Source organism: Pleurodeles waltl, chromosome 10 (assembly GCF_031143425.1).
Source record: "Pleurodeles waltl isolate 20211129_DDA chromosome 10, aPleWal1.hap1.20221129, whole genome shotgun sequence".
NCBI lineage: Eukaryota > Metazoa > Chordata > Amphibia > Caudata > Salamandridae > Pleurodeles > Pleurodeles waltl.
Genome location: NC_090449.1, coordinates 916,089,431 through 916,117,271, shown reverse-complemented (window position 1 = coordinate 916,117,271; position 27,841 = coordinate 916,089,431). Strand labels below are relative to the sequence as shown.

Below are 27,841 nucleotides of genomic sequence, written 5' to 3'. Positions count from 1 at the left end.
CCTAATCACCTAATACCCCTCCCTGGCATGTTACATGTCCACTAAACACATCTAGCCCTACAACCCTTGGAAATGGCACTTGAAGCACAGGCTAATGATTGCACCACAACTCCTAGAATTCAAAAGCCCAACAAATTCACACCAGTAGTTTGTGCCAAATATTGTTTGTCATGCATGTTAAACCAGTATCTGGTATAACCCATCTTGATTCTGCTAGTGTGGAACAGTACATGACAATGACAGCAATGCAATGCCTCACACACACTAACATATCAAGCAAAATACAACTATAGCTAAGTGCCCATATATAATTGTCACAGATCAAAGTTTCCAAACTACAAATATACTTACCTGGTTTGGAAAGTCAGAAGGCTGAGGGGATGCACATGCAGTACAACAAGATACAGGTCAATGGGGGTTATTCTAACTTTGGAGGAGGTGTTAATCCGTCCCAAAAGTGACGGAAAAGTGACGGATTTACCACCAGCCGTATTACGAGTCCATTATATCCTATGGAACTCGTAATACGGCTGGTGGTATATCCGTCACTTTACTGTCACTTTTGGGACGGATTAACACTCCTCCAAAGTTAGAATAACCCCCAATGTCCTTTGTGAACTCATATTCTGTTTTCCTACAAGAACACTAATGTGCATTCTACAGCTCTTATTTATGCCAACAAACATACTAGACAGTTCACTAGGAAACAGAGGTGAACAGCCATGTTAATCATCAGACAATAACAGATGCCAACAGCTTTACTATCACTACCAACATAGTTTACCAGCATTAAACATGGTGTATGGAATTGAAGTTATAGAGTTCCATGCCATACCAAGTTACATAGTGTATCAGCTGTCAATGTAATTTCTGGGGATCATGCCAAGGCACTGTCTGCATCTCACACAACTGCTACAATACCCCCATTGTAACTTGAACTCTGTATTACTCCCTCCACTCACTCCACAGATAACCTTGCCATTGTCAGCATGGAGATGATACCAGAGACTGTCATTACCCATGTGGGTAAAGGCACCAGGGAGGAAAACACACCTGAATGTCTGGACAGTTGGTCAGTCAACTATTGCCAGCCTCACCCGTCCCATATCAATTCCTCCCAGCCCTGTTGCTTCTACCTCACAGGCAACCATTCCCCCCCAACCTGTGTCCCAAGGATTGTTTTATCCATTGTGTGCCCCACAGTAATGGTACCTGAGTCTCATCTTGCCACCCCTGACAATGATGGACCTGCCACCACTGGGACTGGGCACACTGTACAAGGGGAACAAGCATGTGGGGGCAGGGTGTGCGGGAGGGTTGCTGAGGGCCAGATGATGGGGTCTGGAAGGGGCACTACTGACCCGGAAACCATCTCCCAAGTCTTGGGAGCCTACTAAAGTTCCCAGAGCATGCAGGGCCAGGTTATCACCATGTTGGGGGACATCCAAAAGCTGCAGAGGGACAACAACCAGGAAGTCATGCAGCAGTGGCAGGCACTAAATGCCCACTTGGCTTCCATTGCAGGTGTGCTGACTTGAATACCACACTGAATAGGTCTTGTATCCAGCACCTGACCCCTTCTACTAGCAATGATACATCAGGCCCTCCTACATCAGCGGCTTCTAGTGGAATGGAGGCCCTGCCAGGGGAAGGACATGCCTCAGTCACCCTACCTTCTGTAGCTGAAGAACACCCTGCAAACATGAATGTCCACCCAGACATCCAGCAGGAGCAGATACCAAGAGCAAACCCACTGCCAGGAAGTAAGGCTCTCCTGAACTGTTGCCCGTGTGTACCACAGATACACCCTGTTGACTGTTCTATAACCAATATCCATTTTCCTATTTTGCAAGGACACATTGGACCTCTGTCCTGAATGGTGTAGCAACTACCCTGATGATATCATCCACCATGACTAAACCTATCACCATTATTTTGTGTGTTTAATGTTTATTGTCACACATGTTTTTGTATTTCTACAATAAATCACAGATTAACACAGGTCCTGTTCATGTCTCATGTATCAAACATTTACAATAGATAAGAATGCAAACTCTATACTGTCCCTCTGTATTGTACACCCATTGTTATGGACCCCATACGTTGCCTCCATCAGCAGGAGACTCATTATAATAAGAATGTAACAGGACAGATAACAAATAGGTCATATACTACAACTAAACACAGTCAGTGAAATAAATACTAAGAGCACAAACAGCATGACTGAGAGTAGCATCTCAATGTCTGATAAGGTTGAACACAAAGCTAAACTACACGATTCAGAAGTTAGGGTCATGCCACTCTACCAACAAGGCAGGAGGCATACAGATTGGTTTGTTGCATCACCTAGCAAAGCCTTATCACATACCCATACCATAGCTTCAAAATATACATATCCAATGGTACAGACAGAGATCAGTACTGATTTACCCATACCTGGAAACTTTCAGTTGCATTGGTCACATACCTGTAGGCATGTAACTCACCTATGCCAGTCCACAGTGACATGGACATTTGTCTGCAAAGAAGGAACCCACTGACAGCTAGATTTAAGGTAGGATACATAAAACTGTTACTATTGTGCAGGGAGAGGCTATGGTAATATATTTACACATGTCTGACACATATTCAGACACAAAAACCAGCTTTTGACAATTGCATGTACCCTATAGGTGATCTAGACGTGGAAACACTTTTCCACCACAGTGTCCTGACAGTCTACGAATGTCAGTCACACTCACCATAATCAAGACTCAAAGTACCTCGTATCAGCCATGTCTACTTATCCTGTCTGTCTGAAATTCCCATTTGCTTCTGACACTCCAAACCAGATTGAACATGGGCTGAAGCTTTCCTGCAGTTAGGGCCACTGCATTCTGAAAGGACCCAGCGGCCAGGAAGTGCAGCACTGACGAGACTTGAACAATGGGAGGTATGCAATAGGGACTGTGAATGGCAGGCATTATATCTGGCTCTAATTGATCACAAAGATCCCTGATAGTGCGATAATTCAGCCGATAGGTCTAGATACAATGTCTCTCTTCCATGGTGTGCAGGTCTACTAGTGGAGGATACACTTGTGGTTGCTATCCTCTCCTCGAGGCAGGAAGATTATGTGAAGAAATTTCAACATAGTATGTGACATGCAGCATGCAGACATCCTATAAAGTTAGATACACAACTCACACATATCTGCTGCTGGGGTTGGTTACAAACTCAGATATCTACATTGCAGCCATAGGAATGAACCCGATGACATCCTCCTCGGGGCACATTCCCACACTTAACTATTTAGCTACACATACAGATTTATCTGTGACTGTACATGGTTCTAAGTCCAACATATTTGACATGACTTACACATATTGTTGCACATTATCTGCTTGTTCTAGAAACCATGGGAACATCCGAGTAGGTGTACATTGCTAGCAACACGTGTCCTCATGTATCACAGTATATACTGCACAGATGCACAAATTGACAACTAAACATGAAGACAGTACTTACAGTTGTACTGCACTATATGGGGTATAGTTGATGATACAGATGATAAAACTCTTCCACACATGTAATGTACTTAAAATAGCACTCGCCTGACCTGCTGTACTGGACACATGGAGGTGACCTAAGTATGCCTGTGGAAGTCACCATGGTGATAAGTGGTGGACTTTGCCATTGGGAAACATTGCTGCCTTTGGTGGACTTGGGCCAATGGCGATGTCCGCTAGCAGTTACAGTCCTGTACGTGGCAGACATGATGGCAATTTTCTGCAGTACTTCCCACTTGTCTCTTGACACTGCTGCCAGCAAGACCTCCGCTACTAGAGCTTCTGTGTACTGCCTCTGAGAGCTGTCATGCCATGTCCTGCTGGTAAGAGAGCCCCAGCCTTCACCCCTGAGGAGCTGCAAACTTGTGAAGAAGGTCTTACCCCTGTATGGACAGCCATATGGTGCGCCAGAGGAGCAGGTGAGTCCAATGCAATACCAATGTGTGATAGGTGTGGTGAATGATGGTGTATCTAAGACTTAGGGACAGATGTAGCTAGGCTTTTGCGCCTCGCAAACAGCAAAAATCGCTGTTTGCGAGGCGCAAAAGCACATCGCGATGCCCATTCCCATTTTGCGAGTCGGTAACCTGGTAACCGACTCGCAAAATGGGACTGCGAGTCGCAAATAGGAAGGGGTGTTCCCCTTCATATTTGCGAGTCGCATCGCGATGTAGGATTGCTTTGTGACCGCGAACGAGGTCGCAAACCAATTTGCAGTTACCACCAGTATTACACTGGTGGTAACCCATTTGTAAAATGCAAGGGGTCCCCATGGGACCCCTGCCCCTTTGTGAATGGCCGTGAAAACATTTTTTCAGAGCTGGCAGTGGTCCATAGGAAAATGTTTCATTTTTCATTTTGTAATGCATCTCGTTTTCCCTTAAGGAAAACGGGCTGCCTTACAAACCAAAAAAACTGCTTTATTTAAAAAGCAGTCACAGACGTGGTGGTCTGCTGTCTCCAGTAGGCCACCATCCCTGTGAGTGCTGCGACTCACAAGGGAGTCGCAAATTGCGACCCACCTCATTAATATTAATGAGGTGGGCCTTTGCGACCCCCTTGCGACTCGCAGATGATGTCAGGAACACCATCCTGCATCCTGCATTGCGACTCGCAAATTGTGAGTCGCTCAGACTCGCAATTTGCGAGTCGCAATGCCAGAATTTCATACATCTGGCCCTTAAAGTAGTGAAGGTGCCTTGCAATGGAGTCACTCCTTCTTCACCGGAAGAAAACAGAAAGTCAGAATCCCACCCTTCATATCCAACCACCAGACGTCAGCTGAGGAGTCCCTCAGGGATCTTCCCTGAGCCTAACGCTCTTCAACATCTACATGGCCCCGCTTGCAGCCATCATCAGAGTCCACGGAAAGAACATTGTGTCATACACGGATGACACATAATTCATCATATCCCTCACTGAAGACGCAGACAAAGCCAAGAGGAACTTTCACACCAGAATGAAAGCCGTTGCTGTCTGGATGAGGAAGAGCTACTTCAAGCTCAACTCAGACAAGACCAAGCTCATCATCTTCGGAAACTTCACTTCAGCCTGGGATGATTTCTGTTGGCCCACATCACTCAGCGTCCCACCTAATCCGACTGACCACGCCCACAACCTGAGAATCATCCTCAACTCCTCCCTAACAATGACCTGACAAGTAAATGCAGTCATCTCTTCCTGCTGGCATACTTTCTGCCAACTACGCAAAATCTTCAAATGGATCCTGCATGACTGCTGAAAGATAGTCACCCACACCCTAGCCACAAACAAGCTCAACTATGGAAATGCACTCTACACCGGCACCATGACAAAGAACATCAGGAAACTACAACTCATCCAAAATGCTGCAGCGAGACTTGTCCTGAACCTTCCCCACCAGGAACACATATCCTAACACCTGAGGACTCCTCCACTCGCTCCCAGTGGAGAAGCGAATCAACTTCAAACTACTCACCCATACCTACAAGGCCCTTCACAACATCAGACCGGCCTACCTGAATCATTACATCTCTTTCCATAACCCCGCCAGACCCCTCCCATCTGCCCAGCAGGCACTACCCGCCGTTCCGCACACCCAGGAAGCCACCGCTGGAGGAAAATCTTTCACCTACCTCGCAGCCAAGAGCTGCAATAACCTACCCATGCACCTCAGACAAAGCCCATCACTTACGATCTTCAGGAAGAACCTCAAGACATGGTTCTTTGAATGAGGCCCAGACCTCCACCAGCGCCTTGAGACCCTCCAGGGTGAGTAGTTTGCTTTATAAAAACTGATTGATTGATTAATTGATTGAAGATGTTGATGCATGCAGATGATAATCTATAAATGATTGTGAGTTGAGAGGATAGGAATGTTTGCCTACTTGCTGTCACTGATGTGTACTGTCCACTACAATTGGTATGGTGCATGTGGACATGACTTTTTTCTTTTGTTTTTGTCATCCATGCAGGTCAACACCCATCAGACGAAGGGAATTTGGTGTGCCATCGCCAAGCAAGTGTGGACCATGGGGGTCCACAGCTGGAAGTGCACCCACTGTAGGAAGCAGTGGGAGGGTCTGAGGCGCTGGGCCCGGAAGACTGCAGAGGCCCAGCTGATGTCGTCCCAATGAGGGAGGGGTGGCTGCTGGACCATGAACCCCCTAATGGCCTGCATTTTGGCTGTTGCCTACCCTGAGTTATATGACCATTTGAGGGCAGCACAGCAGACACAAGGGGGTAAGTACTGACAGAAAATATGTACTTGCCTCTTAAAGTTCAAAGTATGATGTTGAAAATTGCAGCTTTGACGATGTGGTATGTGCTACAGGTATGGTGACTACTATGAAGACATGGTGTTACGGTTGCCAATAACAAACTGTGTAAAAATGTGGCCACTGAATTGTGCATGGGAACATGTTAATCACCTTTGTCTACCAAATAGTATGACTGTAACGCCGCGCTCTGACTCGGCGTCTCTTTCTGTCCTCGCGGGTGGAACGTGCTACCGATATTCGGAGCGCCGTTCCCCGCGTTTTTTGACTAAGCTTTCTGGGAAGCATATATTTCACTCCCGGTCGCGCTACACTTACTTGTAGCCTTTTTTCTTCTTTTATTGTTGGTGGTGGGTTTTTTTGTTGGGCCTTTTGCCTGTCTCTATCCATGTTGTGTCCATCTTGTCTTCTTCGTGTTTTTGTCCCAGCATGCTCTGTCTTTCGTTTATACTACTTCCTTTTTCCTATACTGGTCAATGGGCTTTTCCCAATCCAAGATGGTGTTACTTCCCTTTCCTGTGATGTCACTTCCCTTTTCTCAGTATATAAGTCAGTCAGTCTTGTTCCTCCTTGCGTTGCAAACACTTCCTTCTGGTTGTGCTGTTCGCTCCTGTTCTTTGTTCCTGCTTTTTTGCCTTGCAAGATTTTTTGCCTGTTCTTTGTTCCTGCTTTTGCCTTGGGATATTTTTGCCTGTTCCTTTTTTCCTGCCTTGTACCCTGGATATTGCCTATTTTTGTTTCCTGTTGTCAAGTCCAGTTTTTTCTTGTTTTCCTTCTGGAGTTCCTGTTAGAGGTTTTTTCCCCAGTGTTGGGGTTTTTTCCCTCTGGGACTCCTTCTGGAGGGTACAGTCTGATTTGGCGTAGCCTGTCAAGCGGCACCGTGGCTACTAGAAGGGGTCGCCCTTATCTGGGAGCATCCAGGACCTATAGAAGACTTGGTGTATTCGCCAATCCGAAATCCAGAGGTGAGAAGTCCAGTGCAGTAAGTGACAATGACTGCATGTAGAGATGCACATGTAACTGAGTCATATGTGTCACTCTACTCAGCCATTCATATTTGTAACCTGGTGTGTCATCCTTCCCACCTAGTATTCCCAAGTCCATTTACCCAAAGGGTGAGTTGTATAGCTCTTTGGTCTCCAAGCACTGCTGTTCCACTGGATCGGCTGCATTTGCAACACTGAGTCTGACATATGAGTAACGGGCCAAGTAATCCTGTGTCCTGTAAAAGTTAAACACTTCATGTGAGGCTGTCATCCAAATCAAGTTTTTGGTATGGCCAACTTATTACAATTCCAATGAGGTCTAAGGAATTGTCCCATTTGTCATGTCAGATTCATACATTGTGAAAGGGGAAGTTTGATAAGAGTGGACATTCAACAATGTGGAACTTATGGTGACAGTAAGACATTGACATTTCATGGTATCACAGTGACATGTGTACAAATACCTTTTATCCTAATGTATTTGGTGTAGAGAAGGTAAGTGGCTAGGCTGCTGAACCCTTTGCCCATGTGTATTACACATGCTACATAGGTCAATTCTCTACCTATGTGAGTGCAACATATGTTGTCCACTGTCTACATCATGTTACAATTGATACTGCGTGCCTGATTTGATACTGTAGCCTCTTTTTTTCCAGACTTACCTTTGCAAGTCAGAGGCTGTTTGGACACTTGGTTATGGCTCGTTAATTTCTACCTGACTTAATGGTGGAGCAGGTGTTCCATTTCACATACACCTATTGGTGTTGTGGAATATTTTGTTATTAAATTAGCTTGACACTAGGTATATGTGTCATTCACGGGTACATTAGTAATCAGTTGTATAAGTGTTAGGTCTAGACTTAGGTAGTAGGAATCACATCTGGACAGTTGATAGTAGTGTAAGTGTTCAAATGTTGTCATGAAGAGGTTTCTATTCAGCATTTATAGTGGAACGGTATGAGCCCTTCATTCACGTCGTGTGGTGTTTATTGTTTTGTTGGTGTAACTATGCTCCCTGTGGTTCTGTGGATGTTTCATGTGTGCTAGGTAGGCCCCTATTGCAGTACATAGAATTCTTGTCTATGTGACAGTGTATTAGATTAGTGGGTGCTGAAACTCCTGAGGTATCTTTTCAAAGTATTTAGATAGATGTTTCAATGACATGCTATGCCATTTTGTGATGCACGCGGTATTGAAATGCCACATGTAGTGTATTCATCTGAGGTTTTTGCCATTGTGTAAGCTGTGTACAGAATGATCAGCTAGGCATGTGATTTGTAGGCAACATGCTGTGTCGTATCTGAAGTGAGATGAGTTTAATATCATGGGGCATGAGTTTTGTTGATGGAATGGGCATTTGTGGAGTCGGAGAAGGCATGATATTGTGTTATTAGTCAGGTGGATTTCCATAGGCTGATTTGATGATGGACAGTGAAGATCTGTATGGGGATAGTTGTTTGATGTAGGCAATCCATCTTGTGCATGATGCTTTTGGGTCACAGCTGAATTGATGCAATTGTGAAGTAGTGGTCAGATGGTTGGCTTATGTTGTGGGTGAGACTGTTGTCATATGGGAAATTTGGAACTATATTGTTATATGTTGTAATGTATGAGTATGTGAAGAATGTGATAACCCTCTTTCTCTCTGTCTCTCTCCTTCTGTGCATCAGCAGGCAAAGGAGACGGGGAACAGCCAAGTGGGGAAGCTGCCAGCCACGGGATCCGGAGTGCTGAGACTCCCAACACTGAGGGATCCAGTGGCCCGGCAGGCGAGGGGAGTGCCACTGGGGAGACAGGATCTACATCATATTCATGGGAATCCTCTTCCAGTATACATGCCCTGGCAGTGTCAGACCAATCTGGGACCACCCCAGAACCATCTCTGTCTACCACCTCCCTTACTACCACTGCCCTCCATGTAGCTCCCCTCCCAGTTGGCCGTGCCTGCTCAACCAAGAGGGTGGGCGTCTCCTTGCCTGCAGGCACCTCTGCCTCTGCCCCTGTCAACCCTGCTGCCCTCAGTGAGGAGTTGTAAGCTGTCCAGCAGAAACATGATCTCTGCCGGCTTACAAGTCTCTTCCGTCGTCCGTGGCTGCTGGACCGCAGTAGCGGTGTCAGCAGTATTTGGCCTTATTCTGTTATGAATACCTCCATGGCCATAATATGAAGGTCTTTTCTGCCAGCCTGTTGGTGGTGAGACTGCCACCACCAACATGGCAATCTTGGAACCGCCAAACTCGTAATGAGGCCCACAGTCACTTTCTTTTGGCAGCTTAATGAAGGAAATAGAGGACACACTCATATTACAAATTGTTGCTACTTTGCAAATGTTTTGTGGCAGCCATACTGTAACATATTACAAAGAAAATGCCTGTATTGCCATGGGTAATTTTCTGGAAAAAGAAATGATAAATTATACAAATACCACCTTTGCAAATTATATCCATCTTATTTGCAAGTAACTGGAAATCTAAAATCTGCACTACTATGGCGAACACTTGCAATTTATGTATAAACTCTACCAGTGCTCCCTGTACTTCTGAAATAAAAAATTCACTAACTACAAAGCATCTACTATAACCAAATCATCGGCATCCTGCCATATATCAAGAAAAAAGAATTAAGCCCTGAAGGGCATAGGTTACACTCCCAACTGTCTAGCATCCTTCGGTCTCCCAATAGCAACTCCTTTTCTCCCTGACACTAACCGACATGGGTCCATATCTCCTCATCCATTTTTAACCCATTTGGGGTTTTAGTTTGCATCTCAATAATGTAATGTGATTCAATTAATCTTAGTTTATGTGTGCTGTCCCCACCCCACTCATCATTAATGACATGATCCACAGAACAAACGTAGCAGGTTCCTATTACTCTCATGTGTCATGTGAAAGTGTTGTGCCACTGGGCATGTTGGGTCACCCTTCGCTATTGCACGCATGTGTTCCAACACTCTATTCTTGACTGCCTTCACTGTGCTACCCATGTATTTCATGTCCCACAGGAAAATTAAGCAATACACTGTAGAGTTTGAATTGCAATTCAAAAGCTTAATAATGGGTTTCTTCCCATTTGCCGCTGGGACCTCATACTAGGGTCACCATATAGTGTGTCTGAGAATGTACTGTGAATTTTGTCAGGTAGCTCCAGCAGTGTCTTCTAATCTGCTCACACAAGTCTGGGATGGTACCAGTAAGGTCAATGAGGTGTGACTCAGACACCCTCAACAATCAAACAAATAACATTCAACCAAAGTTCTAGGTAGTGCAGCGTGTGGCACCCTTCTACCCTTTCAGGTGTCACAATTACTTACATTTTGCTACGACACGTGTTTTTCATGTCTTTCGCTTTCGCCTCCTTTGTTCTAACTTTGGCCCCCATCTCTGTGAATTTCTCCTTCATGGTCGACAACATCAGAAGGACCTCAGGTAGCTCGCGTTCTGCTATCATGACTCATTCCACCAGTCATCTGTGATCATCTTTCAAGATCTCCATATCAGCCACTAAAGTATCGATTTTCATTTTTAGGAACTGACTAGAGGCTGGTATGGCATTGGGGGATATCGTAGAGGGAGGGGCTGTCAGGGGCTCCATTTGGGAAGTAGTTACCCCTTCATCTTGGGGGCACTCCCCAGATTCTCAAGATATTGGGCACCCCAATGTCTAAATCTTTTTAACAGGTGGTCTTCCTCATTGCGCCTATGTGGTCATACAGAATGAAGCGAGATGAGTAACACTCCTCCTGCTACAAGTGTGCAAGCCAGGTTCCAAGATGTTAAAGGAAGGAGGAGATTGGACCCCCTACATCAGGAACCCACTAACAGGGTATGATATGTCTCAGGGCAATGTGTTGTACTGGTCATTACTGTTGCAGTCTCTGGTTCTCCCCCAGGAGCGCAAAGCTCATAAGCAGTTGATCGATCCCCAAAAAGCATCCCCCAGTGCTACATAACAGTTCAGCAAGGCTCAGGGTGGGGCAGGGCACGGGCAGGTTTCAGGACAGGGTGGGGGAGTTTTAGAGAAGGGTAGGTTTTGGGATTTAGAGCAGAGGTCAGGGTAGTTTTTAGGATGGGACAGTGTAGGTTTTAGGATAAGGCAGGTTAGCTTTTAGGGATAAGAGTGGGAGTGGGTGGTCAGGGCAATTTTTAGGACAGGGCAGGGCAGTTTTAAATGCTTAGTGTGGGGTTCAGGGTAGATTTTAGGACCGGGTGGGGTCATTTTTAGGACAGGGTAGGTTTTAGGGTTTAGGGGCTCCGGGTACTTTTTAGGAAAGGGTGGGGTAGGATTTAGGACAGGGTAAATTTCAGGGTTTAGGGCAGTGGTCAGGGTACTTTTTATGATAGGGTGGGGTAGTTTTAGGACAGACTAGATTTTAGCGTTTATGACGGGGTTGAAGTAATTTCTAGGACAGGGCGAAATAGTTTTTAGGACAGGCCATGGTAGCTTTTACGGTTAAGGGTGGGGGAGGTGTAGTTTTCAGGACAGGGAAGGGTAGCTTTTAGAGTTTAGGGCAAAGATTGTGGAGGTTTTTAGGATAGGGAGGAGTAGGGTTTGGGACAGGGTAGGTTTTACTGTTTAAGGTTGGGGCTCAGGGTAGTTTTTAGGACAGGGTGGAGTAGTTTTTAGGACTGGGTAGATGTTAGGGTTTAGGGCGGAGGAAGTGGGCTGGGTAGTTTCTAGGACAGGGCTGGGGAAGTTTTAGGGCAGGACAGGTTAGTATCTAGGGTTTAGGGTGGTGGGTCGGGGTTGTTTTTAGGACAGTGCGTGGAAGGTTTAAGGTTTCAGGGCTTGGGTCAGGGTAGTTTTTAGGGCAGGGAGGGTTTCTTTTTAGGACAGGGTAGGTTTTACTGTTTAGGATGGGAGTCAGGGTAGATTTTAGGCCAGGGCAGGGTAGCTTTTAGAGTTTAGGATGGAGGCACAGGGTTGAGGTAGTTTTTAGGACAGGGCAGGGTAGGTTTTAGGGTTTAGGGTGGGGTGGGGGGTCATGGTAGTTTTTAGGACAGAGTGCAGTTGGTTTTTGGACAGGACAGGGTAGGTTGAACGGTTAGGGCTCAGGGCAGGGTGTGGAAGGGGCAGTTTTAAGAGCTTGGGCTGGTGGAGTATGGTGTCAGGTGTAGGGGGCAGGGTGGGGAAGAGTTTACCATGCATGTTCCTTTACTAAACATGCTTTTACAACAAACTTAGTTGTAAAGGCATTAGTGGCAAAGGCATGCGTGGTAAAGACGCACTCGTTGTAGATATACGCATTCTTGGTTCCATCATATATCCTAATGCATGTCATTCCACTTTAATAGGGAATTAAAAGTAAGTTAAACAAGCCAATTGGGTATAAGCCAGTCTAACATGTTTTAGGGAGAGGGCACAAGCACTTTAGCACTGCTTAGCAGGGGTACAATGCCCAGGGTCTAAAGGTCAACAAAAACAGGTTTAGCAAAATGGAGGAGGGAAAGACCACCCTAAGGCCGACAGGTCCAACATTCAGGTTTCTATCATAAGTGCACCCTTAGTAAAAAGAAAGGAGCTTTACAAGTCACTCCAGCAGTAGAGTTTGAGTAAGGATGCCAACCAGTGGCAGTCATGCTGAAGTGAAAAAGACAACTTTGTTGGAAATCAAGCTGGGCTCACGTACAAAAAAATGCATTTTTCAGCTTTTGTCACACAGACCAAAACATCCCTGACACTAACCTAATATTAAGATCTATTCCATCCCCTCTGCCCTTAATGCTCTGGATCTACCCCTTCCCTTCAATTTAAATATCCTCTACTCTTACCTCCCAGCTTTTTCCAGATTTCCATTTGCACCCTTCTTCTTCAATCACTTGTCATATTTGTTTTCACCCTGTCCACACTAGGTCCAGGACTGCATTCTTGCCCTTTTTACCCTGACATAAAGACCTTCCTGCTTCCCTCATGGAGAGTGTGAGCTCTCCCTATCCACCTGCTTGCAGTGACACAAAAAAACATGCAACAGAAAATTCTGTTTAGCAAGGTTGAAATGTCTTCAATCGAATTGGGCTACCTAAAAGTGTATCCAATGAGTAGAAATAATGTTTTTCCCTCTGTGCATTCTTGTGATGATACGACCCAACACGATGGCCAACAACTTCCATGTCACACTTGATGTTGCTCCCTGCTCAGCCCCAAATGCCATGAGAAGAGAATGTGTGTGGTGCCCTCCCTCATCGAGAAAGGGAAAAGAATCAACATCAACTTAATCAAGCTCTACCCTTACCTCCCTGTTTTTACCAGATTTCTATTTCTATCAATCCGTGCCCACATATGTATCCAGCCTTCCCACTCTAGGTCTAATATTGCCTCTTACACGCCTTAAGAACCATACCCTCTGAGTATCCCACATGTCCACATGCTGCCCCTCTGTCTGCCAACATAAAAACTCACCATTGAGGCAGCCCTACTGTCACTACCCACCGCACCATCTTCAAGGACCTGATGCAACCTTAACAATGACTTCCTGTTTCCAGCATTCACCGTTGGACTCCTGTATTTACAAACAAATAAGAAATCTCTCTGTTCTCCTCTAGCCCCTTGTTAACAGCCACCATTTTCCTAGCATCCTTCTAAACTCTCCTGGGTAACAGCTGGGTCCAAAACAATTCTGCCCATTCTCACTTGTCAAGTACTGTTTTCAAGTCACTATTAACTACTTTAATTAACTCCAAACCTGGAACCTGTGTCAAATAATTTTCACCCTGATGGACAAATAAAGTGTCTGGTTTCGGCTTAGAACCTCTCAAAAGCTACATTATGGTAACAATTGCTCACATCTCATGTCACATCTGCTAAACCAATTGACATCTACCATCTTCTGATCTAGCACCAGCTGTTTCCAGTAACTTGCACGTTCTCTAGCCGCTCCACAGTCAAATGACCACAGACCCAGACTTATTTTTTGCTCTATGTCTTTAACACAAAGTTTGCCAACAGAATTTACGCATTAGCCATTAGCTTTACAGCTCCTTGCAGGACAAATATAAAACCATCTAGACTTTAAGTTCAGCTTTGTCATCCTATGCCATATTAAACCTGTAACAGCTGCTCAGCTTTTCTAGCACTTATTTTTTCACCATTTCCTTCTATTTTCCATCCAACCTCCTTCCCTCTTAGTAGCACATATCTCCTGAATGTTCCTAACTTGGCCACCACTTGAAAGCTTCAAAGACACTCTTAAACCAGAATTCCTCTGATCTGTATCTTGCCCCTACATAACTCTGTTTGCACTCTATCTCTTTCTAAATAAGGGGCAGATGTAGCAAAGTAAAATTTTGCGAGTTGCAAATTGCGAGTCATACCGACTCGCAATTTGCAACTCGCAAAATTTTATGCAGAAAGGTGTCTCAGACACCTTCTGCGACTCGCTATGGGGTCGCAAAGACCCACCTCATGAATATAAATGAGGTGGGTTGCCTTTTGCGACCCCATAGCGAGTCCATGCTCTCACAGGGATGGTGGACTGCTGGAGACAGCAGACCTCCATGTCTGTGACTGCTTTTTTAATAAAGCAGTTTTTTTTTTCTTTTTGCAGCCCGTTTTCCTTAAAGGAAAATGAGTTGCAAAAAGAAAAACTTCCGAAACCATTTGGTTTCGTTTTTTTCAGAGTAGGCAGTGGTCCATAGGACCGCAGCCTGCTCTGAAAAAACGTTTTTTTTTGGCATTCACAAAGGGGAAGGGGTCCCTTAGGGACCCCCTTCCCTTTTGTAAATAAGTTACCACCCACTTCAAGTGGGTGGTAACTGTGAGTTGGTTTGCGACCGCATTCGCGGTCACAAAGCAACTCAGCATGGCGATGCGGTCGCAAATAGGAAGGGAACACCCCTTCATATTTGCGAGTCGCATCCCCAAATTGCGAGTCGGTACCGACTTGCAATTTGGGAATGAGCATCGCGTTAGGCTGTTTGCATGGCGCAAACTGCATTTTTCATAGTTTGCGACATGCAAACAGCTACCTACATCTGGCCCTAAATGTCCTCTAGACACCACATTTTCTGGTGTTTATCCCCCACCATCACCGCCACCTGAAAACTTCTGAAAAATAGCACGGTAAAGTCAACTTGAAGGCCAAAATTCTGAGATGGATGCGCGTGCATAGATTACTCAACATTTGAATGCTACCAGTCTCATATCACGTTGCCTAACAATCTCTTTAGGCTACACTTCCAAAATGTGTTTCCTTATTTCTCTACCCCAGTGCTCATACCCCAAGCACATTTTCCTTAGAATGTCATGCATGTCATTTCCTTGCAATATTAACTGACACTGGGTTCCTTTTGATCATCTACCTCAGTACAAAAAAGCTTCTCCTCTGCCCAACAAGACTTCTGCTGCTGTTCCACTATTTGCTCAACTGTGTATAAATTCTTCCCATGCCTACTGATATGCCAGGCTTCCGAATTCTGTACCTTTATGCCAGTCTCAATATCCCCACAAATATATGGCTCACATGTCCTTTGAAATTGGTCGGAAAAAAGGCAATTCTGAAAGTTTTCTCTTCATTCTTTTTTAAGTTCATATATGCTACTATATTGATCCCACTTCACTTATGTTATGCACCATTCTTCTCTTTGTGATCCCTTGTTCTGGCTTATTTCATCCTTGTTGAGGAAAATCAATCAGCTCAAGAGGCAACCAATTTTGATCTTTTATATACATCACAATGTTTTGAGATTTTCTTATTGTTCTTGTAGCTTCTCTTGAGAAAGGCACTCTGCTATCCCAGGAGATCAGGCTCGCACTACAGAAAGCCACGAATGAATGAATAAATAAACAAATAAATATCTCAAAAAGAGCACATTACACTTTTTATTCCAAGGACACCACTTTGTCCACAAATATCTGTTCCTGAAATTGTATACCTAATAGCTGAAAATCCTCTGAATGCACTAGTACTGGGCGTAAAGCCAGTTTTATATCAGTCTTCCCCCTTTTCTGTGCTATTGCAACTCCACTGTCATATATTACCGAGTTTCCCTCGAGATAAGATATGTAATGCATAAGACTATGCTCTCCATTTGTTTTCTTGGACACACTGTCCAACGGGAAAATAGGTTCTGGTCTGCAATAATTGGTCCTGCGTGCTATTCTCTCGTACTGTTTTCAGTGCATTGCCCTGCACAATATCCGTTTTATCCTTAACAGAGTGAAGTTCTCTGCCCAATTAGGGGTGTGAGAGCCAGTGTACGGCCCATGATTAGATATATGTATGGCTCTCCTACTAAAACATCAGTACATGTGATGCCACATATTACATTCTTTTTATCCCAGGCATGAATAATGCAATTCTGGTTCATTAAATGGATGATGTTGTCAATGTCTAAATCCTATTATGTTGTTATAGGAGATTTAGGGCTAGATGTATCAAAAAACCAAATTGCATTTCTTAAATAGCGAATCTTAAGAAATCGCTATTTAAGAAATGCAAAATGGTATGTATGATTTTTGCAATTCGGTAATAGCGATTTCTTAAAATTCGCAGATGCTATTACCGAATCGCAAATAGAGAATCCAACTCCATTTGCACCTATGGGCCTGCTGCGAATGGTTTTGCATTTCCTAAATTGTGAATTCCAGTTAGGAATTTGCAATTTAGGAAATGCAAATCCCAGGGTGTTGGGGGCCTAAGGCCCCCTCTGCTGCACCCCAAAAATAGTTTTACGGACATGTAAAGCACACACATGCCTTAGGGTGATGTGTGCGCTACATGTCAATTTAAAAAATGCATTTAAAATTTGCACATGGTTACCACCAAACTTTTGTTGGTGGTAATTGCATTTCCTAAATGCCCAATTCGCATTTAGGAAATGCTTGATACATGTGCTAAAGAAATCGCAAATAAGGATTCCTTATTTGCGATTTCCTATTTAGAGTATCGCAATTTGCGATTCTCTAAATGGGGTCGCAATTTTAAGGAATCGCTATTTTAGCGATAAAATTGCACTGTGAATGCCTTTCATACATTCTAAAAGGCATTTTTGCATTCGCAAACGGCCGAATTTTGCGATTCGCACCGTTTGCAAATGCAAAATCGCTTGATACATCTGGCCCTTAATACATTAAATATATTTTTGTTTCTTCCTCTCTTAACATACAGAAATACAACACACGAGTTGGAGATAAAGGAACCCAGCTCTCAGGAGGGCAGAAGCAAAGAATTGCAATTGCTCGAGCTCTTGTCCGAAAGCCGAAAGTGCTGCTTCTTGATGAAGCTACCTCTGCCCTTGACACTGAAAGTGAAAAGGTTAGTGAAATGGTTTTACTGGTAAACGTGTGTTCCTTATTGTACACATTATATGGGTTTGAATCTTGAACAATGTTAACCCCGGTTCTCCCTCCATGCATAGACTTCATCTCAAAATCCAGATTTCACATTCTAAATTTCTGTTGCAATTTTCAATTATAATGTAATTCTAGCGATGTGCAAAATTATAATTTTGCAATAAGGTTTTTCTACACAAAGAAACTGTACAATTCACAGAGTTGCAAACGTTCTTCAATTTTGCATTCTCGCACAGGTGGGTCAGAATTGGTGAAACGCATTTAGAAACTATGCTTGTGGGGGAGAATTCCTTGAACAGATTTAACGTTTTTATGAAGAAATTCCTATAAAGCATGGCTTGTGAAACGTGTATTGCAGTAATCCGTCATTACGAGCATGGTAGTGTTCAAGGTGGGTACAGTTTTGCTATACAATATTTGCCTTGTATTTCCAGACCCAGCTTTAACAGGTGCAAGTCAGCACCTTCTAAAGCCATGGGTGCTTTGAGCAGGAGCTCTGGGTAGCTGCACAATTTAACCCTAGCATGGCCTCACCAATGTCATGCAGTGCAGGCAAATTTGCAGCTAGCATTGAAAGACCTATTCCACCCAGATGACTTCTTGACCCACTCCCAACTCTTCCCGTAAGAGCAGTTAGACGTCTGAGTGGATATGTCCCCCCGAATGAGGGATAACCAGCAAAACAGGACCCAGCATTTCTAGGTCCACATGTTTATTCCCCATTATAGGCATGAATACTCACAATGGTCAGGTTTGGTTCCAGTGATACCAGCCACAATCGATGATTCCTGCCCTATGATATTCTGACTCCTAAATCTGGCCTATTCTATACCAGCCACAATCGATGATTCCTGCCCCATGATATTCTGACTCCTAAATCTGTCCTATTCTTAATGAGAACATAAGAGTACCTGTTTGAGAGAGCGATGTTGTGTCTTCAAAAGTTACTTCTAGTTGTTATTTACACATTTTTTCAAATTTTGTATAAATGTGAACTGTATTAAGTTTGCAATTGATTTGAAAAAGAGTTTGCAAAATAATAGCTTCAATACACCACAAACTGCTACCTATTATAATGTTTAAACTATCCAAGATGTCCTCTGTTGAAAATATTGCAGAACGCTAACTTGGCAGGATACCACTGGGAATTAGCAATACTATGCAGCTGTTTCCCCAACTAGCCTTTACCACTCATGCCTTACAACGCATGCGTCATTACAACAAATAGCCTTTACCACGCATACCATTCCAACAATTGTAATGGTATGCATGGTAAGGGGTGTGCGTGGTAATGATGGTAAAGGCTATTGGTGTCATTAGAGGAAACTGAAAGATCATTCTGTTTCCTCCGAACGAGCTGCATATGCCTTAGGAGGAAGGTAAGAGGGATTGGGTCTGGGGGTGGGAGGTACTGTTTTAAGGAGGAGGAGGGGGTTATGTTTTAGGATGGGGGAGGTTTTCAGTTTAAATGCAGAGGGGCGGGCTTGGGGGGACTGTTTTAGGGAGGGGGTAGAGGGTGGAGGTTAGTTGTTAGGGCGGGGTTGATTTTCAGGCTTGGGGATATTGGGTCTGGGGGTCTTCTGTTTTAAGGAGGGGCGAGGTGAGGGTTTATGTTTTAGGCGGGGTGGTTTTCAGGTTAGGTGCGAATGGAGGGTTGGGCTTGAGGGTGTGAGGCATTTAGGTTTTAGGGCATGGGGTCAGGTTTCGGGATTCGGTGGGGGATAGGGTCTGGGGTGGAGGTTCTGTTTAAGAAAGTGGTGGGTGGGGAGTTAGGTATTAAGGTGGGCATGGTTTTTGGGCTTGGGGGAATTGGGCCTGGGTGGTACTGTTTTTATGAGGGGGTGGAGGGTTATGATTTAAGGGGAGGGCAATTTTCAGGTTAAGTGTGGAGGGGGTTGGGGTTGGGGAGACTATTTCAGGGAGGGGCAGAGGGTGAGGGGAGTTTTTTAGGTCTTAGAGCAGAGGGTTGATTTTCAGGATTAAGGTGGGGAGATTGAGTCTGGGGTTGGGGGGTACTGTTTTAGGGAAGGGCGAGGGTGGGGGGTTAGGTTTTAGGAAATGTGGATGGTTTTTGGGCTTGGGGGGTATTGAGCCTGGGGGGGACTGTTTTAGGGAGGGTGTGGGGTTTAGGTTTTCTGGCAGGGGGTCAGTTTTTGAATTAGGGCAGGAAGATGATTTTAAGGCTCAGGGTGGGGGATAGAGTTGGACAAATTTAGGGTTCAGGTTGAGGGAGGGGCATTTTGAATGACTGAGGGGGGACGTTAGCACTAGGACTTTTACCACGCATATGCCTTTAAAACACATGCTTGTACAACATAATTCGTTGCAAAGGCATACATGGTAAGGAAAATGCGTAGTAATGGCATTCTCGTTGTAATGCACTCATGGTAACAACATGCATTGCAATGGAATGCGTGGTTCCAACATACAACCAATACCACTCAATTATATTAAAAGTGATCAATCGTTTCTGGTCACAAAACTATTGTGTGCAAAAACAACATCTAAATCCATTCAACTATTTTATGAATCTTTAATTCATTAGCAAAATATTCTCCAAATGCTGAGGAATTTAATATTTGTACATAACATTTTTCATTTTACTGTGATTCTGTACATTCTATTTTACTGGTCCAGGCAAGTGGTTGAAGAGGGGTCCATCAAGATCTTCCAAGAAAATTGGATTCCTGGTTCTTTTTTTCTTGTCAGCTTTGTGGTACAGGCTGCTTACAATCTTCATTCAAAAATGTGTTCAGGTGGACTTTTACAAAAATGCAATTTGAAAAATTGTACTATCAAACACAAGCATCATTGTAGTCGAATAGCTTCTATGTTCATTGTCTATTTTCACTTACAATAAATACAACAAAATAAACAAAATCAGCACAGTCCAATGTATGTATCTGATCATACTTATGTATATGGAAAGTATAAATAATTATGACTATAACTCTTAAGGAGTGATTTAGAGTTTGGCGGACAGATACATTGTGAAAAGTGTGAAATATATACACTCTGCCTTATTACAAGTCTATTAGTATATGATGCGCTTGTAATAATGTGGATGTCTGTATAATAAATAATTAAGTACTTCTATATTTATTTCTTGGGTTGGTTATTACACTAATTACTACTAATAATGTCCATGTTACAAGCAGCAGGCGTTTTTACAAGGAAATGTGTGTTAATTCAAAGCAGTACCACACAATAATAAATGTAAGGAAACAAAAAAAGACAACTTCCAAATCAATGTAGAAAAATGTAGAAAAAATGTACTAAGAAAAGTGACACAAAATGGTTACATCTGTCTCAGGAAACATAAAAGGTGAAGTTTTGAAGAAAATGTCAAAAAATGCTCATGGAAACAACACCATCATTCATTGTTTTTGTCTTACCCAAAGTTTTTCAGCAAGGGTTGCTAATACGCCATAAATTAAAAAAAGAACTTCAGGTGGGAGGAAGAATCAGCAATCTTCTGAGCTGGTGTACTTCAATGTTTTCAATCTTCTTAGTAGTATTCCGTGGCACTTTACAGCTACAAGTATGTCATACTTTTCAGCTAATGCTTCCTTCTACAACCAGCATTCCAGTTTCTTTAAGATGTGATAATGCCGTTGATGGCCTTTTCAACATCTCGGTGTGCTCACAGCTGGCCTTTATATTCCAGGTATCACTTAAGTCAGGACCAAAGGTTCCTGTTAGTTACACTCCCAACTGAGCAGCTAGTTCTTCCATACATGTAGGAGCTCATTTTCAGCCTTTCCTGTTCCTGAGGTTGAGAACATTAAACCAGTGAGCTGACCATTGAAGAATAGGGGTAGGTGCAACTCACATAGGGCCAGATGTATAAAAAAAACGATTTGCGTTTCTTAAATAGCGAATTTTAAGAAATCGCTATTTAAGAAATGCAAAATGGTATGTATGATTTTTGCGATTCGGTAATAGCGATTTCTTAAAATTCGCAAATGCTATTACTGAATCGCAAATAGAGAATCCAACCCCATTTGCACCTCTGGGCCTGCTGCGAATGGTTTTGCATTTCCTAAATTGCGAATTCCAGTTAAGAATTTGCAAATTAGGAAATGCAAATCCCAGGGTGCTGGGGGCCTAAGGCCCCCTCTGCTGCACCCCAAAAATTTTTTTACGGGCATGTGAAGCACACACATGCCTTAGGGGCATGTGTGCGCTACATGTCAATTTTTAAAAGGCATTTTTAAAATGTGCACATGGTTACCACCAAACTTTTGTTTGTGGTAATTGCATTTCCTAAATGCCCAATTTGCATTTAGGAAATGCTTGATACATGTGCTTAAGAAATCGCAAATAAGGATTCCTTATTTGCGATTTCTTATTTAGAGAGTCGCAATTTGCGATTCTCTAAATGGAGTCGCAATTTTAAGGAATCGCTATTTTTGCGATTCCTTAAAATTGCACTGCGAATGCCTTTCATACATTCTGAAAGGCATTTTTGCATTAGCAAACGGCCGAATTTAGCAATTCTCACCGTTTGCGAATGCAAAATCGCTTGATACATCTGGCCCATAGTCCCATATTTATACTTTTTTTGTGACGCATTTGCGTCATTTTTTATGCAAAAGTGGCACAAACATACAAAATACAATTATATTTTGTATGTTTGTGCCGCTTTTGTGTCACAAAATGACACAAACACGGTGCAAAAAAAGTATAAATATGTGCCAAAATTCAGTGTAGCATAATCATGCAGAATTACCCAAGAATTCTGTAAGATTACACTTGAATTTTGCAAGGTGAGTAATTTTGTAATTTGTGCTATTTCTTACTGCAAAAATGACCCTTTGTGTCTATTTTGGCTAGGAAGTAGTGCTAAATGTAACAGGACTCCCACAAATTACTCTTAATTACACCAGCATGAGTGACCACTGAATTATTGGCAATTCTGCTTCAAAGAGTAACACTGAATTATCTAAATTACTCTGATTACTCCAGCATAATTGAACTTCTGCCCACGCCTACTGAAGAACAGACCCAGATCTAATTTACCAGAACAGATATCTTCAGGGTGTGAAGTGACTTCAAATGGTCAGATTCCTGTTTTAATAACACTGCATCAGTCCTTGTGCTTGGGTTTTGGTGGAGGAGGAATTCTAACACATTGCAGGCTATACATGACGCATCTTGAAGAAGCGTCAAATGAGGAAAAGTTTGTAAATACAACTGTACCAGCTCTAAGTGACTTTTTCAGAAGTAACTCTCACTCTGCATACATTAAATTCAAGGTGACCCTGCCGGATCCCGTCCATGCATGTTTTGATGCAGGGACAGGAAAAGTGACACATTTGGCCAAATGTGTCATGTTGTAAGTATGGAGCTAGCACAGCGTCGCTGTGTAAAAACAAATGTAACAGCGGTGTAAGCTCCTAGTAAATAAGCTCACCAGTTCCTAGAGATAGCTGGGGGGTTTCAGGCTTCTGTCCCCACCATATGGGTCAGGAGTATTCTTTCTTCAGGGTTTTTTTCCAGAGTGAAGTGAAGTTCTGAAGAGTTCATGGAGGTGTTAACTTCATCCATTGCACTGCCCATTTCACTGCCCAATGATTGGAAGTGTCCCTAGGCCCAGTCCCTGCAGAGTTGCCAACAGAAGCTAACCCACTTTTTTGGCGCTTACAGTCTTACTTGAATATAAACCCTCTAAGAGCCAACAACTTAAGAGGGAAAAATTCACTCTTCCTTCTATGGAGCACTGAGTCCCCTTACAGATTCAGCCCTGTGGACATGAGAAATTACACTCTCTTCCTGGCATGAGAACAGCGTCCCCTCCTCCTACGACTAGATGCAAATGTCTGAAAGACCCCTGTAAAAGAAGGGATTTGCTAACTGGGTATCCTTTTTGAAGCTTGAAGTGAAAGGCGAAGGCTGCTGCTCTTGTGCTTTGTGATGCTATGAGTCCCTGCCCTCTTCCAAATGGCTCATCCTAGCTATTTAGTTTAGTGTATGTCCAACAAAATTATATGTATTGCCCTCTAGCAACACAACACTTAATGCCTAATTGGGAAGCAAATTGTTGAAAAGGTCAGCCAACAGAATTAGTTTACTGAGTTTAGCTTTTAGGTAGCACAAAGTGTTATTTAAAAAAAATCCTTTTCTGCTACAGGTATCCTAAAATTGCTTCCAATCATGAGCTAGGTTTTTCATAAATTCATAAAGTTACTATTTCTGTCCTACGTAAAATTGTAAAAATAGACTTGTATTCCCTTTCTGGCTCTCTAACAAGAATGGGTAGCTTTACCTGCACAGTGACTAACAGATTTTGGTAGTTGTTCACTATAAGAACATCAGGGCCTATTCAGAATTTTGCAGATGTGGGACATCTGTCAAAAAGGGGTGTATGACCATCTGCTAAGCTCCCGATTCCTCATCTGTATTTAGAGTAAGGAAAAGTGCTAGGTTTCCAATGACAGGACCTTTGACAAATAGCATATCTGTCATTGAACAAGAACTTAATACACATCACACCATGTGCCTTATTTAGGCTAGATGTTCCTGCATACATTTTTCCTGCACACCTAAGGGTGACACCTAATTTAAGTTTTTGTACATAGCAGAGTCCTTTTCTTTGGGATGTATTACTGCTGGCTTTGGAGCTGGATAATTTTGACATACAGACTGGTAGTGTAAAGTGAATTGCAACTGAAGAATGACTTTTAACTTTCATTCTATTGGTGCAATTCCTTCACCAACTTACTAGGACCTTATTGCATATGTAAATAAGCAAATTGGTTGTGGGCATTGTTCCCTCCCCTAAAAATAAAAAAGCTTAATAGACACTTTGTATCATTAGGGCTCCTACTAGCTAAAAGATGAATAACCATGCCATGACTCGCAAATAACCAACCAATGATCAAGGCCTGTGTTAGGGATGTATTGGAGTGGAATCTAGATGAAAAGCGGTATACGAAGGAAGCACAACCAGATGAAAAAGTATAGACTGATTGTGTACTATGGGTTGAAATTGTACAGGATTTGGTAGCACCTATATCAGTTACATTGGCTTTGGAAGAGACAGATGTAAATCACTATACTGTGGATGCAATCACATCCACTGTAATTGTTCTGTGATTTACACAGTAGTGTGGAGGTGTCTCAAAAGCACAAACCTCTGGATGCATAGATGGATCTAACTTGTACCTTTACAAAAAAGTGTAGTCCCATGAACAAGAATTATGCTCACTTGCTGAAGAATATTTGTGTCATTGGTATGCCTACCTGAAAAGAAACTGTGCATAGAATTGATGTTTGTATCATACCTGGATCAACATTGAAAAAAACAACTGTGGGCATGTATTTACTTCCAATGCTTTAATCACTGTTTGTGGAAAGTAAAAAAAACAAAATTGCAAAAACAAATGCACCATTTGGGTGTAAATATTTTACTTGTTTGCAAGGAAAGCAACTCATATCCATATTCATATGCATGGTCGGATGTTCCATCTAATATTTAAAAAGGACATCTGATGCTACAGTGAAAGCAAGATTCTCCCAGATCATGTGTCTTTCATACCCTCTCAGCAGGTGCAGATGCCATCAATCTAGTTGATCTAGTTTTTGACTTTCCATGAAGGGAGTCTAGTTTAAGGTATCCATGTCCCATCCAGATGAATAGTTTTTCCTTGGGTAATATTGTCAAAACTCAAAAATAGCCTTCATGTACTAACTGGAGCCTCTCAAGATTAATCAGGAAATACTGGATGTTACACCTGACAGCCTTAAGGTAGTCATCCCCCAACTTTTTGCTTGCCTCCCTCTATTTGTCTGACCCTGTTTTTGCTGGTTTTAGGACTCTGCACACTTTACCAATGCTGACCAGTGGTAAAGTGCATGTGCTCTCTCACCTTAACATGGTAACATTGGTTCCTACCCATTGTCATATTTGATTTACCTGTAGGCCCCTAGTAAAGTATAGAACGTGCTCCTTCGGCCTGTAAATTAAATGCTACCTGTGGGCCTGCAGCACCGATTGTGCCACCCACATAAGTAGCCCTTAACCATGTCTCAGGTCTGCCATTGCAAAGCCTTTGTTGCAGTTTCACTGCCACTTCGACTTTGCATTTAAAACTACTTGCTAGTCTGAAACGCCCCTTTTTCTACATGTAAATCACCTCTTAGGTAGGCCCTGGGGGAAACGCCCTCTACGCTGACTCCTAAACAACGAAGTCCTGGTTAACGAAAGCGGAACTACGCTTTCCTTAACCACGACTTTGTTGTTTTGTGCCTAAACCAAGCATGTGCTGAACAACGAACATGCGTGGTTAAGGCACAAACAAGGGAGTCGTCTGAGGAGGACGACGCAGACGACAAGGCGACGACTCAGGTAAGTGGGGGGTTTTAGGTTTTGGGGCGGGGCGGGGTGGGGTGGGGGTTCAGGGGTTTTAGGTTTTGGGGCGGGGGTTGGGGGATGTGGTTTTTTAGGTTTTGGGGCGGGGTTTTTAGGTTTTGGGGTTGGGCAGGGGGTCGGGGGCTTTTAGGTTTTGAGGCGGGTGGGGTGTCGGGGGGTTTTAGGTTTTGGGGCAGGGTTGGGGGGTTTTAGGTTTTGGGGTGGGGGTGGTGGTAGGGGGGTTTTAGGTTTGGGGGCGGGGTCGGGGTTTTAGGTTTTGGGGCAGGGACGGGGGTCGGGGGGTTTTAGGTTTTGGGGCGGGGATCGGGGGGTTTTAGGTTTTGGGGCGGGGTGGGGGAGGGGTGACGCATGCAGGAACAATGGATGCCTATTACTAATGCCTTTACCAGGAATGCCTTTACAACGCAATCTCGTTGTTAAGGCATTCGTGGTAAAGGCATTAGTGGTAACAACGAGGTCGTTGTTCCAACCTCGTTGTTTAGGCACTCGTTGTTCCGGTAGGTGGCGTTCCGACATACAACCCCAAAAGAGCATTGGCAAAGCCAATCGGTTTGTGCTACAATGTCAGTAGCGAGACGTATTTGGTTTGCCAATGCTTGTTTCAAGTGTATTAACTGTGTGATCTTACAAGTGAGTAGTATGAACTCTTCTATTCAAAAGTGAAAATATAGTCAGTCCCTAATTCGGGAACTCACATCTTCTTTGAAAATAAAGTCACCCTAAACTTAGTTGGTTAGGACCCCCATGGAACTGGGTGGCTTAACACTCTTTGGTCCACTAATTTGGAGGAAATGGTGTGCCGGATTCTTGCCTACCCAAGTCTACTACTCTACTTAAAACAGTCCTATCAGAATAGATTAGAGTTATTTTCATGAGGTCCTGAAAAAATGCCATTACCCCTCCTGGGAAAAAAGAAATTAAACATGCTGACCACATAGCAGATTCATAAACATCAAATGTTCATGAATGAACTGATCTTTAGTTCAATTTTGTCACAGACAATGCTCAGCATGAAATAATATTTTTATGGTTATTTATAGTCAGTTTTACTATCACTATATCCCTAACCCCCAATCTAATGTCATTTTACCATTCTAAAGTAACAAGAGCAAGAAAAATATCTTCTTCAAAGAGCCGTCACTAATGGGCTCTTTGGGTACTGCACTGCTCATTTAACATGGATCACAATTTGAGGATGAAATATGCCACCATGGGTGGGTGAGGGTCTGTGCAACCTGGAAAACATACTGACAGGAGCCTAGATATGGCAAACAACTTGAGGCATCTCTCACTGCCGTTTCTTTACTATGTATCAAAAACCAAACTGAATGTAAATTTTTTTTGATTGCACAGAATATTAGATCAGTATATATTTAAGTAGAAGTCAATGGGGCTCAATCACATGACTATTGTTACTCTCAGCGAAACTCTATCCAGTGAGTAGGTGGTAGAATTGTTGCCCAGAATGTCCTTGTGGGGAAGGTATCATTCATACATACAGCACTAGGCTCATTATCCTTCTGAAATCCCAGCTCCACATGCCAGATTCAAAAGTGAGGTTGCACTTCCAAGAAACCTGCAAATGTACACGCCTGAGAACTCTGGCTCGTGGGCCTACTAGAACCATGACACCTAGAAAGGATATCCAATGCCAGATGAATCTCCAAACTAACTATAATAAACTGACATTAATATCTGATGATAATATATTGGTACATTCTTGGTTATATGCACTGCATAGGAGTATATGGCCATGCTACAAACAGAAATTAAGGGACAGATTTACAAAGAATTGATGTAGGGCAGCATCACAGGTCTTTTTGCGGTGCTGCCCTGTGCAAATTCAAAAGGGCAGTAACACACTATATTCACACAAAAGGATGCATT

At 43.3% G+C, this 27,841-nt stretch overlaps 1 protein-coding gene across 1 annotated transcript in view; it reads left to right on the top strand.

Annotated features, from left to right (window-relative positions):
- The window catches only part of LOC138262461 (ATP-dependent translocase ABCB1-like), a 691,566-nt gene that overhangs the window by 623,247 nt on the left and 40,478 nt on the right, over positions 1-27,841 (top strand). Inside the window, exon 23 of the mRNA XM_069212356.1 lies at positions 17,396-17,542. Coding sequence (XP_069068457.1) covers positions 17,396-17,542 — 147 coding nt within the window. The remainder of the gene's footprint in view (positions 1-17,395; positions 17,543-27,841) is intronic.